The sequence below is a fragment of the Alligator sinensis genome, unplaced genomic scaffold (genome assembly GCF_000455745.1).
Source record: "Alligator sinensis unplaced genomic scaffold, ASM45574v1 scaffold768_3, whole genome shotgun sequence".
NCBI lineage: Eukaryota > Metazoa > Chordata > Crocodylia > Alligatoridae > Alligator > Alligator sinensis.
In genome coordinates this window covers 1,630,095-1,645,954 of record NW_005842135.1, presented here as the reverse complement: position 1 = coordinate 1,645,954, position 15,860 = coordinate 1,630,095, and the positions used below count along the sequence as shown (strand labels likewise).

Sequence of the window (15,860 nt, the reverse complement as noted above, 5' to 3'; positions counted from 1 at the left end):
TAGAATACAGACTACACAAATGGTGTGCATTTGTAGCTGTGTCTTACATGTTTTATGGCGGGGGGGTGGCCAACTTTCAGTATGTGTGTCAGAAGTAGCACAGGCAGCCTCTGTGGCTTGTAGCAAATCAAGGAGGCGAGAAGCACTACAGTGGTAGACAGGGCAGAAAGGAGAAAGCAGGGCAATAGGTCAGGCAGGGAGCATAGGGCAGGAAGCTGAAACCAGAGCAGCAGATCAGGCAGGGGAAGGGGATTGGAGTGGCATTTGGGGAGTCTATGGAGCTAATGTATGCCAAAAAGGGTAGGTCCTACTGCTTTGTGAAGCTACTAAGTTGTTCGGACCCTCCCATGCACACATGCATCCTTCATATGCATGTGAAGATAGACAGCCTGATGACAAAAGTACAAGATTTAGAGTAGAGAGCTGAGTCCTGTTCCCAACACAGCTGCCTCCTCATGGTGAATGAGGCAGAGAGCTAGGTTAGGCCAAGTTTTGTCCAGCCATAAAATGGAGAAGATGAAGTTGGGGTTATGAGGCCTGACTAACTGATTAACTTAAGTATCTTGTGACTTTCAGCTGAAAGGTCCTGTGCAAATGCAAAGGGGTTTGTATTTGTGGTGGTAATATTTTATTATGTTTGCCCTTCCTTTTCTCCAGAACACCTGTCATAGCAGGAGGCATCTTTGTTATTGATAAGTCCTGGTTTAATCACCTGGGGAAATATGACACTCAAATGGACATCTGGGGAGGAGAAAACTTTGGTAAGTTATGAATTAACTTCTTCATGCCCCCTCCTTGCCTTTCCTCCCTACATCGCAGAAAATGACTATAGGGAATCTTGAGGGTGCTTCATGGTTATCTTGGGCCTCATTCAAGTGCTGCTTGCAAGCAGATGGACACCTTCCATACCTACAAAATTGCCCCCCTTGAAAGATCTGTGTATCACCCTAAAGTTACATATGCTGAGGTAGGCTCAGTGCCAGTCAGATCTGTATTACTGGCTAATTTGTACACAATGGGTGTAAATTTTTTGAGGTACACAGCCCTGACACAGCAAAGCCTTCTAGGTATTGTCACAATATTTACTTTTTAATATTACAGAGGTTATTTTTATTTACTAGTAATGTCAGATCTTTGGAGGAGTTTCTCCTTCCTATTGCACTCTACTTTTATACAGCTCATGAATTTAAGGGTCACCACCACCTTTTAATCTTACTGTACCCTTCTCTTCCTCCAATAAAAGTGCGTTCTGTCTCAGCTTGGTGTCTTCCTACTATATCAGACTGTCTAGTGAGCAGAATTTGGACACGGTCTGTTTAAAAGGGGACTAAACACAAGGATACTTAGCAGATGAGGAATTCAGAGTATAATGGCAATATTATTTCTATAGGAAGGGTCTGAGATCTTCCTCCCCAAACCTAGTAAAGGTGACACAATTCTAAGCTCTGCTTTCTCCCAAATGAGATGATGCTGTTGAAATAAGGGTGAAATAGAAGAACTAAAAGTACTGAAAACAGATTCACAGAGAAATCAAGTATTAGAACAAAGTGCTGGGAGAAAGGAGAGGAGAAGCATTAAAATAACTAATTTATTATTTATATTTCCTGTTAAATAAATAGGTACAAAATAAATCTATACATAGCTGTGCCAGTGTTTCTGTACCTATCATAGTAATAAAATGGATCCCTCCTGCCTGAAAGGATCTAGTGTTTTACAGTGCTTCTGCTCACTGTTAAGTCATCCCAAGAGTCACCCACATGCAGGAAATGCAATTTGGTATTGTCTATAGAGTTCAGGAGTGTGTTTCATTAGAGAGGGAATAGCCTCCCTAAGAAGTCAAGATATAGTGGCAAAACACTCTTGGTGTGGTTGCAGTTATATCAGCAAAACTGCACTTTTACTGCCATTCCACCACACCTGAACAAAGCAAGTTATGCCAAGAAAAAGAGCTGTTTTGCCAATGTAAGTTTGTAAGTTTACGACTGGGCTTTCTGTTGGCACCACTCTGTCAATCGGGGATCACCTGTCTTCATGGTCTAACTGGTACAGTCACCCTGACAGAAGTTGGTGTGTTTGGTGCTCTGCTGGAATTCCACCGTGTAGCAACTGCAAGATTATTAAGAATACAAAGCTGCTAACAATTTACTGTATTCAAATTACATATCTATTAATACATAATGTAGATGTGTAGATAAGTTCCCTTTAAAAAAGCGAACAAGTTGTCCTAGTCCTAGTTAAGGATCAGTTGAGAAGGGAGGAAAATAATGCAACAGGCATGGGAGCTTTGTTGTAAAATGAATGCTATCAAGTGACTCGATACTGTGTTTTTTCAAAATCTCTGTAGGTGCCCATCTCATAAATTAAATACAAATATAAAGGCCTACTCATCTCATCTTGACGCACAAATAAATACCCACCAGGTAATAGGAGGATAATAAAATAAAAAACCCTGTTATGCCAGTGCTGCAAGCTAATCATTAGCCGAGTATTATGGGCAGAAACAGAAGTCTTTCCGATAAGCAGACACCTGGGGCTGCTGCCTCTTGCAGTAGAACTGAAATGCTTTTGAAAAAGCAAATGATAGTGTGACCAGTAACAGAATGTCCAGTTGACACAATTTAAGAGTAAAATACACAATAGTCAATGGCTGCTTTGCTCATCTGCCAAGACTTTGCTTCCTTTCCTGATATCACAGACATTTGAAGGAGGCATTCCACCCCAATGCTTGTTTAGAGTGTCAGTGAGGCTATGAACAGCTCATTCCTTTCCGTTCCAACAACAGATAGCATTGGTTTAGAAGCAGGGCTTTATTTCCCTCAGACTTTTAATATTCCAGCAGTAGAGTAGGGACACAGCCAGACCCCCAGGGCACAAGGGCAGTGGCAACTTCCAGTTTCTGCACGAGTGCCTAAGGCCCCCTTAAGTTGGTGCCTGGGGCAGTTATCCCATTTGCCCCACCTTAGTTATGCCACTACACCACAAGTGTCATGGCCCCTTCCCCTTCCACCTCTGACCCCTTGTGGCACGCACGCACACAGGCATGCAGTTTCTTACTGCAGTAGTCATTAGCCCTCCTTAGACTTTGATAGCCTGACACACATGGTTCCCATTCCAGCCTTCTACTTTCTTCCATACAACTGTTTGTGTGGAACCTGTAAGCACTAACGATGGAGACAGATTATTTATTTAGGTGTTTGCTCATTCCATGCTGCACGCTAAGGAGCGCACGGTGATTGTTCTCTAAAGCATTTATGAGTAGAGACCGTGAGGCAGAGTTCTCTGCAGTGAGCAGTAGTAAATCAGTCTCCTACTTACCCACATGCCATTACTTGCATGTTGAGCTGATTGAGCTATCCACAAAGTCTCTTAATTGTCCTCCTTTGCATCCCTTCATAAATATTCCCTCTGCTGGGACGCCTCCAAAAACTTGGCAGGGGCCAGGCAAAGGGTATCTAGCGACCACTGCTTGTTGATACATTTCTCCCATTACATCGAATTCCTTGTCTATTTGTTATATTTGCTTCTTGTCACATCCCTTATGCTTCAACTATAGGCTCAACATAACACAGACCTTTTATTTATGTTTGTACAGTGCCTAGAAAAATGGGGCCTAGGTCCAGGACTTGTCCCCCCTTAATGACAATATGAATGGTTATAATGAAAAATAGTTTTGTGAAAAAAATCAGAGTGTATATATTTTATATAAAGACTAGCCTGTAGTCTAACTTCTTGAAGAAAAGAAGCCAAAGAGTCTTAGCCAATAACTTTCTGCATCAGGCCAGTTGTTCCACTTCCAAGGTTAGAAACTGATTTTTATTGAATTTTTTAAACAGATATTGAAGTGCTTTTTTTTTTTTTTTAAGAAAGCATTATTGAATGGTGGTTTTTTATTTGCCTTAAAAGAGTTCTCAAGAAAAAAAAGTTTTTTGATCAAAACCCAGGTTTTTGGTAAATTTGATAACATTTTTATAATATCCTCTTTCTCAAAATTTATATTAAAATGATATTTTTTCATGAAAACAACAGTTTAATAGTGTCAGTAATATGGGGGGGGGCAAGAATCCTTGTTTTTTTTATAGAGGACCTTTGCGACAAATGTTTTGCTTGAAAATTTGCCCCACTGTATATGCAAGTGAGCAGGTTAGCAAAGGGACCTGGGTGTGGGTGAAGAGCAGCTGTCCTGAGGAGAAATACTAAGAGGGAACTTTGCAGTACAATACTCTACAAGCTTTATTTCAGCTAAGAGACAGGAGTGACTTGTTAGTTGCTCAGAAGCCTTCTGCACGTTCAGCTGTGGGTTAGCAGGAGTCTCTTACAGGAAATGGAGCAAGCCACAGTACTTAAATCATCCTAATCTAGACTGGACCAAAAACTGGAAAATGCACAGATGAAACAATCCTACACTTATCCTTAGGGAATGTGCTAAAACACATAATGGATCTTCTCCATCTCTAGTTTCTCTTCTACATTGGAAATAAAGAAATTTGAATATAAGGATGGATTATTGAGTCTACTGCATAATATTTTTGGACTGTCTTGCCTGCCTTTAAAGAGCCTGCGTGCTCAATGATACAGGGATGGATCGGGAGGGGTGCAGTGACCCAGTTGCAACTTCTCTGCACTGTAGGCCAGAGCCAGCTCTCCGGAGGGTATGCCAGCTGGCTCCAGTCCTCCTTGGCCCTGGACATCTTGGTCTCCTGAAGGTTCCAGGCAGAAACTGAGGTCATACCATGAGGGAAAGGAAGGGGCAGGGAAGTGTAGCTGGATTCCTTGGGTTGGCAGGGGGTACGGGAGGCCTGCCTGCTGCTGCTTCCACTATCCCTGCCAAGTCTGGCAGCCCATGCAGCTGCTCTCCACAACTGGAGCCTCAGCTGGTGGGGGACATCAAATGGGACTGTGTAGGGAGTAGGGGAAGGAAAGAGGGACCTGCCCACTGCCCTGGCTGCCCCCAGCTGGTGGGGGAGTGTTAGCCTGCGGGTAGCGGCTGCATGTGTCGGGCTCCCCTTGGGACAACAGTGGTGGTAGGTGAGTTCCTCTTACCTGTTCCCTGCCTGGCTCTCCCTCCCCCTGGTGTCCCTCACTGGCCTGGAGGCTCCAGTCATGCCTCACACCTATGCCTCCCTGGTCTGAGGGGCAGAAGGTGGCATCTGCTGCACCTCCCTTTTTTCTTAATCTGGTATTGGCCCATGCATGGACATGGACACACTTCAGTGGACACACATGAATGATCCTGGAAACTTGAAATCCAGTTAACATGCAAACAAAGCACACATGGGTATGCTTGTACAAATATTAGCCCAGAATGAGTTAGAAAACAGTTCCAGGAGAGAAGGTGCCAGCTGGACATCAGACCAGACAGAAATTTCAGGCTTGGCTTTTTAAAAAAAGGGTTTTCCCTGTTCTTGATGTTGGTTAGCTGGGAAACTTTCCTTTGCTGCTCACCTCTTGACTGACCCCTCATTCAGAACAGACGGGAAAGGATGTGCTATGGGAAGTGGGCAGGACAAAAGGCAGGTGTGGATTCTACAAACTGATGGCTTATTACAATTTTCTTCTGTACTTGGAAACGATAGCAAATTAAAAGATAGTCTGTTCACTTTAAGACACTTTTCCCACTCATCCCAAAGGAGCTGGATAGACAAGCTGAAGGGCTCAGGTGGTAGCTTTCAGCATGAAAGGATTTATTTTTAAACTTCCCAGTGCTAGAATCCCCCGTCCTGTAGAGCACCTCAGGTGGGGAAATTATTTGAAAGAGACAAGAGTCTACATAAGCCCTTGGTAGGAGGTTTATCCAAAGCCATCCCTGACTCCCTAGATACTTTTCCCCACTCTCTTTCCTTTTTTATTCCTTTCACCTCCACATTAAATGCAAGTGAAGAACCCCTCCAGTGTGGCAACATTAACTCACAAGCACAGACTTGGAAGCTTTAACAAGGTCCTGCCTCCTCAGTGATGCAAATGAGCTTCTGTACATCAAAGCTCCTTTGCTCTTTTAATCCTTTAACAAAATGTTGAATTTTACTGCAGGGCCAGTTGGGCTTCTGTAATCAATGGCAGGGAGGGTGCTCTTTTAAATAAATGGGACTGAATTCTGTTCTTGATAAAATTCCTTCAACAGGGGGAACTGTGAACAAACTACAGCATTGCAGTTTCAGTCTTGTGCTGTTTTTGGTAGAGCCCAGTGGATTTTGTAGTTTACAGTGAGGTTTTGCAAGGCAGATAATACAGTAATTAGAGATTTGTTGCAGCTACTAGAGGTCTCAGGGCCAAGAGAGGAAAAGGGTAGACTGGTAGAGGACATATGGTTCACTGTTCAGACTGGCACAGGGGCCTTCTACAGCAGTGGTTCCAAACTCTGCAATGCTGAGGGGTCACAAAAGTGCCTGTGCCAGAGGAATGTATTTAATTTTATATACAATGTGCATAAATGCAGTCAGCTATGTTACCAGAATGTATTTAATTTTATATACAATGTGCATAAATGTAGTCAGCTATGTTCCCCCCCTGCCATTACAGGGGAATTGCAACTGTGGCCTGAACTTGTCAGGTGTTTACAGTACACTCTCCTTTGTACCCCAGAGTGATATACTTGAGGACACAGAGGAGGAGATGGGTCACTAGTTGTGGACTGTTTGCTTCAACCAAAAAGGACCTCTTCACCTCCTGTGTTTCTTCTGTTCCAAGACATGTTTGTTCACACCTCTTTATGAATCTGTTGCTTTTCCACTTGTTTGTATTTGTTCTCCCATTTAAGTTTTCCACCCATTCTAAATTCTTCATGGGTTTCTCAAATTCACCAGTGCAACCATATCTCCTAGAGGAAGGGCTTGCAAGGCACTGGAGTCCAAAACTACGCAACCCACTGTAAGGTCACGTTAATATCACATACCTTTCCTGAAAGCCATTTTAAGTATCTGAGAACCCAAAGGAGCAGGATAACTAAGCAAGTATCTTGCTAAAACAATAGTCTTATTGGGACCAGAGGGAAGAGAGACTGGAAGAAGGTTAGGATGTCTCTTGGAGGGAGGGGGTCTAACTCTGATTCAGGAGGGAACAAATTATCTCACCTTGCATCATTCCCAACCTTCCTAGTCATACTTTTCTTGCTGTCTGTGGCATGGGCAGAGATGGGAGGCAAGGACTTCAGGGACAGCATGTGGATCAACATTGGTGGAAGTCTGGTATTGTGTTCCTGGCTGTTGTCTCATGATTCTCGGGATCTTTTCCAGAGCTCTCCTTCCGTGTGTGGATGTGCGGTGGCAGCTTGGAGATCGTTCCCTGCAGTCGTGTGGGCCATGTGTTCAGGAAACGCCACCCCTACGACTTTCCTGAGGGCAACGCACTGACCTACATTAAGTAGGTATTAGAGGATTGCAATGGCAGATCAGTCACCCTTGTGCTTAGCATGCTTAAATAATCTTATTGCACAGTTTCATCTTTTCTCTTACCTTTTCCATAGGGACTTGGGGGCCAGGGGGAAGTTTCACATGATTGAACATTCATATTTAACCAGGGTTTCTCTGGAGCCTTCTGCATAGGAAAACAAATTGTGATGGTGCTACAACAGGAACTGTCAGCTGGATCTCAGGAATTCTTGATCACATATGTTGCTACTGATTAGGAGATAGTACCTGAGCCCCCTGAGTCCAGATGTACTACCTGTCTGTATCAGCTCTGAGAAATCACAAGGGAAGCTTTCATTGTATAAAAGTGGGGGGAGAGAATCATAATAAGGAAAGCTGGCAGACATGTTGGGAGGAAGGAGAGTGGTCTGTGACTAATCACTAAAGACATGTATACATAGAGTCACAAGGGAGTAAAGCTGTTGCAGACTAAAGGACAGATGAATACATTCCCTGGTATAATTTGCCTTGGTTTGTGTCCATATGGAAATTATCCTGGGATCAGGAATGGCCAAACCTGCAGCTATCCCAGGGCATCTTACACAGTAGATGTTTATTACTGCATCTTGTTGCTAGGCAGTGAGGGATCAGGTTCCTGCCTGTAGAAACATAAACCAGTGTAACTTATACTCGTAGAGTTTTACACCTGGGTTAGCTCTCCCCAGATTGGGAAAGTTAGTCCAGTTTAGGGATTAATATCATCTGTTCACTACTGTATGTGTATGCAGGTGTAATGCCGATTTTACACTGACAGAAATGCTTCATCTGTCTATAATCTTAAGGACACTTTTACTTTTGAGTGTGAGCATCCCCACAGGTATCTAAAGTGCTTTAACTGATGCATTCTATAGTCACGCTGTTAGTTAGTTTGGCTTGAACTTTCCTGAGCATGCTATGCCCCTGTGTAGACACGTTCTCAGTCACCACAGTTCTGTGTCTTGATGAGCGATCCGCAGGCAGCTGGCACTCAGCAGAATTGCTCCTTGCCCACATGCAGGAACACCAAACGCACTGCAGAGGTGTGGATGGATGAGTACAAACAGTATTATTATGAGGCCCGGCCATCTGCCATCGGAAAGTCATTTGGAAGGTAAGTCATCTCTAAACTGGGCTGGCCATGTTCCTGCTAATGGACTTGTTAGCTGGGAAGGATTTTATCCTATCATTGAGATAAAGATGCCCTGCATAGCTCATGTTTGGAAGCACAGCACAAATGATTGTATGACTAGGCTTCCTTTAAGTGTTTTATAAGAAGTAGATGTCTTTCCCTACTATGACTATCTAACTTTCTCTATAACACAAAACCAAAGGGATCCTTAAAAAAAGTAAGTAAAAAGGAAATATGCTTTAGATATTATGCTCACAGAAAGTGCCCGGCCTCTGTAAGTCTGAGCTGAGCTGTCACATGCAGACTTACACCTGATGTGGCATTCCTCTGCAGGTGCTGGATTCAGACTTGACAGGACTGATTTTTACTGGTATAAGTGTTCATGAAAAGGCAGGGATAGGCAAACTGGCTTTCTCATGAAATTAGGTGTGGAGTAGGTTATACGCACCTGAGGGGCAAAGGACAAGTTACTTCAAGGGCATTGAACTTCCAACTCAGTTATAAAGATTTTTTTTTTAAATAGGATATGTGTCCATAGATGCATATTTGTGGGAGTATCTGTCTGTGGATAGTGAGAAACTATTGCTATATTGGTTTGGGGCAGTGTTTCCCAGACTGTAGAGTGCAGCCCCTAAGGAGGTACAGCAATTGGTGGTGTGGGGAGTCAGTGGTGGTGAGGAGGAATCGGCAATAATCAACAGCTGAAGTAGGGCAGCACAAGAATGGCACTGGGAGTGGCGCTGGGACATAAGCCCCAGAAGTTTGTTTGCTAAGTATAGTTGTATTGCCAATATGTAGGTTTGCTTGGTAGCAATACAGGCCCTACTCTTTATTCTGAGGCAAGTAGACTTAACCCTTCATGTTTTACATTCTGGTTAGTTTTCCCAAACAAAGAGCTGATTTTTAATTAAAAAAAAAAATAAAAAAAAATCAGGCTTTTCCTACCTTATTTACTTGACCTGGACTAAGTACAGCATCTGAGCCAGAGCCTAAATTGCAAGACCCAGGCGCCCCGCTGCTTGCCCATTAGTGATGGAGACCTGCCTATTACACAATTCTTGAGCCTGCCTGAAGATGGATTAACATCATTTTAGGATCCAAGCTTGCAGTGCTTCCTCATGAAGCTCTGTTAGTGACCTCCGTTAGCAGCTTTGGCTGAATAAAAGCTATATCAGGGCTGCAGGGTTTGGCCTTAGGTAATTACATAACCTGTAGTAACAGTGCTGTCAAGCCTACATTAAATGCACGTGTAGGATGTAAATGTCACGGATGCTGTCAAGATTAATAGGGCCTATAATGTGACCTGCCTCCCCACTGTTTAAAACAGATTACAGGGTCTGTGTAGTTCCTTATAAGGTACGGTTGTTTATGGCTGCTTCCAGCTGGGTGCCTGAGCGACAACAGGAGAAAGAGGATGCATAAAGAGGGCACAACGCAACATGGAAATATATTGAGAAGAGGGGAGTCACTGACTGTGTGCTAGGATCATTCAATGAGTGGGTTGGAGATGTAACCAGGGCCCTCTTCTCACCCCAGCCCCCACTCCCCATTCACCACTGAGAGCCAGTCGAATTGACAGCGACGGGAATGTACTGAATACCTCTTGTACAAAGGAATGGGGTATAACAGCTGAGTGAGTTCCTTCCCAATCCAAACTCACCTGAAGGCAAGACGTTAGCTCCCTGCCCACCTTACTTACCTTCAAGCAATGTGGTGGTTCTGTTCCCCAGGCTCACAGTGCATGTCGTTTAACCCATTGTGGCCTGTTTACGACAAATGCTTCATTCTTCTTTCTCCAAGAATAGGAGGACTGCCGGATGGCAGCTCCAATGCAACCCTCTGCTAACAGACTGGTGCAGGCAGCACAACCGTGAGGAGCTGCGATGTGGCATAGCCATTGTTTTTATTCACTTCAGGATGAAACTCTCAGGTGTTGTCCTAAATGCAGGGGGAAAAGATCATTTTAAAAAATTATTTAAAATGCCCTTTATCCTTGGCAGCAACTCACCTCATTTTCTGAGATGGTGGTTGTTTGAGACTTACATACAGTACAATGTCACAGGGACACACCACAGGAGAGAGACTTTCCTGGCTTTCTGGTGGCTTTACTATGCTGCATTCCCCAAAGGGCTTGGGGCTTTGCCATCCATCTGAGCCAAAGGAAGTACAAGAATCATCCAGAGCGGAGCCTTAGCATTTAAGGCTCTTCTCAAATCTCCTGACACCTATCCCTTCTTGTGTTCTTGTTTCTGCTCAGAGCAACATGTTAAACTGCACAGGAAGATACTATGGGCAAAGGGTCAACTTCATATTTGCTCATTGTTCATGTGGCACTAAAACCCACCCTCCTCTCCCTGCTGCTCCACATCCCCTCCATTCACTGCATCATTCTGAACAATGGACTTTTGTTTCCAGCATTGCTGACCGAGTGGAGCAACGTAAGAAGCTGAACTGCAGATCCTTCCAGTGGTATTTGGAGAATGTCTACCCAGAGCTCAAGTAAGTTGATCACCAATGCTTAAAAAACCTGGGAAATCCCTTTCTGAGGTTGTACCAGTTTGGGAAGTGTCAGCCACAGGACAAGAAGAGATCTGTGGCAGAAGCTGGGAGTGAGGAAAGATAGAAACTCTCATATCAAGTAAGTCCTGCCTCATCCCTTTAGCTAGAAATCTTTCCTGTTTCCCAGCCTGCACTTGCATATGACTCATCTCCCCACCACCACTTCCTAACTGAAAGTTTGAGTTGGGAATTGGCAGTCTGGGAAAGGATCTCTAGCTGAACCCAACCTAGAGACAATAATCACATATAGCTCAGAGCCCGGAAGAAACAGACATAAGCTCAATCTGCCTCTGTACTTAGATGGGAGACCACTAAAGAAAACCCCACATTCTGGAGGACCTTTACAAATTGGCACTCTTCTGCATTGGTACTGAACCATCATGTTAGTGAACAGACCTATCTACACTAGTGCTGCGTTACTAGGGCATGTTGGCTACCATCTTCTAGCAGCCCGCCTAATCCGAGTGTGATGGAACCTTAGGACTGAGTCAGGTTAGATAACACGGGTTAAAATTCTGGGAAGCTGGCTGGAGTCTTGTCTACACTAGTATTCACACTGCTATTACCAGTGTGGTGATAACCTGGTGTTAGCAATAGGGAAACAGATCAGTGGGGAGACTGCCTGTTTCTGGAAGTGCCACCTTGCTGATGAGATACAACACAGCAGTCCAACCACTTGGAGATGTTAGGGATCTTGCAGCCCTTTTTGGGAGGGATGCTAACTCCACGGGCAAATCCTTCTTCACCTCCTGCCTCCCTAAATTCCCTCAGGTATTTCAGTCAAATATGATGACATTCTTCACGTTCTGTGTAGTGTACTTGCATGCTGCTGTGTCTCACTCCAGAGGGAGGTGCGTTTCAGATGCAGCGAGTGATCCCTATATAAATATGTAAAATGCTTTCCAACACTTCTGGATACAAGATGCTATGAAAAAGTTGTTTTCCTACAAGGGTTCCTGAAAAGGAGCTAATTCCTGGGATTATCAAACAAGGAGAAAATTGCCTGGAATCTCAGGGACAGGATATGACTGGAAATACTTTGGCTGGCGTGGGAAGCTGTAAAGGGACAATGAACAGTCCTCCTGTCACCCAGGTGAGGCTGTCCTGAATTTCACTCTTCACTTCTGCTTGCTGCTTCTTAGATACAGTATGCAAGTACTTAAGACAATGGTACCCAGACAAAGGTGCACATATGACCTTAGATGCACTGAGACCTTAAACGCATATGCTCATCAGATTTGGTCCATATTCAAACCACTCAGATTAAGTTGAAGCACCGCATGCTGGGACTTGTCACTTCCACAGGCCACACTTGTGTTTCTGAGAGGGGGTTGCTGCAATCTTAGTTTTTAGCAAATTCAGTTTGGCCCTTGGGCTTTAAGGCTAATTGTTAAGATGGCTCTCAGTATAACAAAGTTCAGGTATATGTGATCAGCTGTGTTAATTATAGAGCCATATAATACAGTGATTCTTAACCAGATACTGCAGTTACACATAATTTACCAGATAAACCCAAAGGTATCCGTAGTGTCAAATCATTTTGACCTGTTGTGGTCTTTCTGAGTTCCTTGCAATAGAAGAATTGTTCTGTTATTTTTCTGTAGACAAAAAACCAATGAAAGCTGAGACCTGGCACTTTCCAAGGGCTGCCTTTAGTATAAAGATTGAGACCCACTGATACAGCATGTCACTAGATACTGACAGGCTCACACAATAATTTATTAACTCCTTGAGAGCTACATGCTGTGTTCTGGGAAGCTATTTGTAATTCTCTCTCTCTCTGGCTCATCCCTATCTTACCAAATGCCTTTGTATCCAGGCACTGTAAAGTGGCATAATATATGAAGGTGAGCTGCTCAAAAGTTCATCCATTCTCCTGGAATATATGGCACAGGACAGTGGTCCCCAAATGTTTTCTAGTTGTAATCCACTCAGAGCGGGGCTAATTTATCACAACTCTGTATATCCAATTAGCATGGGGTTATTGCAGACATACAGGTATTGCAGAGCAGCTGAGGCATAGCAAATCCCTTCCCCCTTTTTTAACTGTGGCTACATGAACTGTCTGACTGTGTTGCTGCTTGTACCCTGCAGTAAGTGAAACTCAAATGAAGCCAATATTGAGGCCAGTTTCACTGCGTGGGTCAGCTTCCTCAGTTTAGCTCAGGCTGGGAGGTAATTGGGGACAGTTACTGCAGAACAGCTAAGGCATGAGTTCTTCCTGAGTTCAGTAAAGGCAGGAGAGAACTTACCAGAACTGGGTGCTCACAATTAACAAGGCATGAGGATTTATTGCATTTTAGCTGCTCTTTAGTCATTGTCCCTACACCATCTCGAAACCTATGGTGGAAGATAAACCAGGGAAAGAAACAGGGCTGAGTTGCTTAGTTTTCATTTACTGTGCGGTAACTGAGCACAGCCACAATTACTGGTGTAGCTGTGGCAAAATCCCACTTCCTGTTAATTGTGCACACATGGGATAAACTGAGGCTTAAGGAAATCAGGGGCTCCATAGTGCTTGTGACCACACTCCAAACTGCTGCAATGCCACTTGGGGTAACGACCCCAACATTGGTAACCACAGGCGTAGGACCTTACAGATGTCACTTTCTGAGCACGATGTAAAAGTTCACACAGATTTTGAAGTGGTCAATATACATATACACTCTGAATTGCATAGTATACATGAAGTAGTACAGCCCCTAGAGGAATCTGAAGTCTTTGCCTTAATTGCTAGAATAATATATTGAAATATTTATTTAAGAATAAGCCTTTTAAAAACCATTTTAAAATAAGAATTCTGTTAGTGGAGAACTCTCTCGACTAAAAATATATATTTTTAAATTCTTTATCTTTCTATTTAATCTAGAATGGTTAAAAGTCAAATCGTGACCCCAAGGAGCAAATGTAACAGCCCAATATGACCTAACCTTGTCCCTAAAACACACACACACGTGTATGTGTGTATGTATATGTATGCGTGTGTTTTAGGGACAGGGTTAGGTCATATTGGGCTGTTACATTTGCTCCTTGGGGTCATGATTACACACACACACACACACACACACACACACACACACTTCTAATTCACTGTGGGAATATGTCTCCCTCAGTGACTCCAGATTGAATACACATAAATTTTGAGGGAAAAAATGTCAACCTTGTAACCATGACCTGGGACCTGAAAGTCATGATGCTGCCTTGTCCATCATCACAGGATTGTGTAAACCTAAATCTGCCCTCAGTGGACTTGCAGATTTGTGACTGAGGGCAGAATTTGGCCGTATATTTGGAGTCTAGTTGATAAGTTGTTAACAATGGGCAAGTCAGAACAGAACAATAGTTTTGTCTCATAAGTAGTGTTGGCCCAACAGGGTTAACAGAACTAAGCCACAAGGGGAAATAATAGTTGTCACTAAAAGTCAGCAGATAATACCCTGAAAACCCACAGGGAGCAGATTGATTGAGTGGGAAGGTGCCACTTTTTCAGCAATGCTTCCAAGTAAAACCAAACTGTACAGTAAGTGGTCCACAACCCGTGCTGCCATTAATTAACATAGTAGTTCCACTAACTGCAATGTAGCCATGTTGGTTTACAACAGCAGAGGGTGAGGCCCAAGATATCCACGCTGAGCAGCCGTGATGTAGCAGGTAAGCAGTTTGAATAAGCAAAGCGTCACAGTAGGATAATCGATGCCAGAAAAGGCTTATTCACATCTGTTAACTGTTGGGAATAAAGTTTGCAGCCAGTATCCAACATGCCTTTTACTCTGACTCATTGTTACATGTCATGATTTTTTGAAATCACTGAAACTTATTGCATTTTCTTTGTAATTAAAGAATAATCATAATAATGGTGGCCTTCTATGATCAGGTCACTAAATCATTGGATGCAGGGGTAGCAGTGGATATAGTCCTCCTGGACTTCCGGAAGGCTTTCGACACTGTCTCTCACCCCGTTCTCATTAGGAAACTGGGGGACTGTGGCGTAGACACCCACGCAGTCCAATGGGTCGCCAACTGGCTAGAGAGCCGCACCCAGAGGGTGGTAGTGGATGGGTCCTTCTCGGCCTGGAAGGACGTGGGCAGTGGGGTCCCGCAGGGCTCGGTCCTCGGGCCCGCCCTGTTCAACATCTTCATCAGTGATTTGGATGAGGGGGTGCAAAGCACCCTGTTCAAATTTGCTGATGATACCAAGATGTGGGGGGATGTGGGCACAATAGAAGGGAGCAACAGGCTACAGTTGGACCTTGACAGGTTACAAGGATGGGCGGAGGAGAACAGGATGGGGTTCAACACAAACAAGTGCAAGGTGATGCACCTGGGGAGGAACAACCGGCACCATACCTACAGACTGGGGAACTCCCCTCTTGTCAGCACGGAGGTGGAAAAGGATCTTGGAGTCATTATTGACTCCAAGATGAACATGGCTTGGCAGTGTGGGGAGGCAGCTAGGAAGGCCAACTGTACCTTGTCGTGCATCCACAGATGCATTTCAAGCAGGACCAAGGAGGTGATCCTCCCCCTCTATGCGGCACTGGTCAGGCCGCAGCTGGAGTACTGCGTCCAGTTCTGGGAGCCCCACTTTAAGAGGGATGTGGACAGCATCGAGAGGGTCCAGAGGAGGGCCACTCGCATGATCAAGGGACAGCAGGGCAGGTCCTATGAGGAAAGGTTACGGGACCTGAACCTGTTCAGCCTCCAGAAGAGAAGGCTGAGGGGGGATCTTGTGGCCTGCTATAAACTAGTCAGGGGGGATCAACAGGCACTGGGGGAGTCCCTGTCCCCCC

At 44.3% G+C, this 15,860-nt stretch overlaps 1 protein-coding gene across 1 annotated transcript in view; it reads left to right on the top strand.

Moving 5' to 3' along the window:
* GALNT16 (polypeptide N-acetylgalactosaminyltransferase 16) overlaps positions 1 to 15,860 on the top strand; it is a 141,429-nt gene that overhangs the window by 107,977 nt on the left and 17,592 nt on the right. Inside the window, exons 9-13 of the mRNA XM_025205982.1 lie at positions 658 to 761; positions 7,230 to 7,356; positions 8,401 to 8,493; positions 10,927 to 11,010; positions 12,022 to 12,163. Coding sequence (XP_025061767.1) covers positions 658 to 761; positions 7,230 to 7,356; positions 8,401 to 8,493; positions 10,927 to 11,010; positions 12,022 to 12,163 — 550 coding nt within the window. The remainder of the gene's footprint in view (positions 1 to 657; positions 762 to 7,229; positions 7,357 to 8,400; positions 8,494 to 10,926; positions 11,011 to 12,021; positions 12,164 to 15,860) is intronic.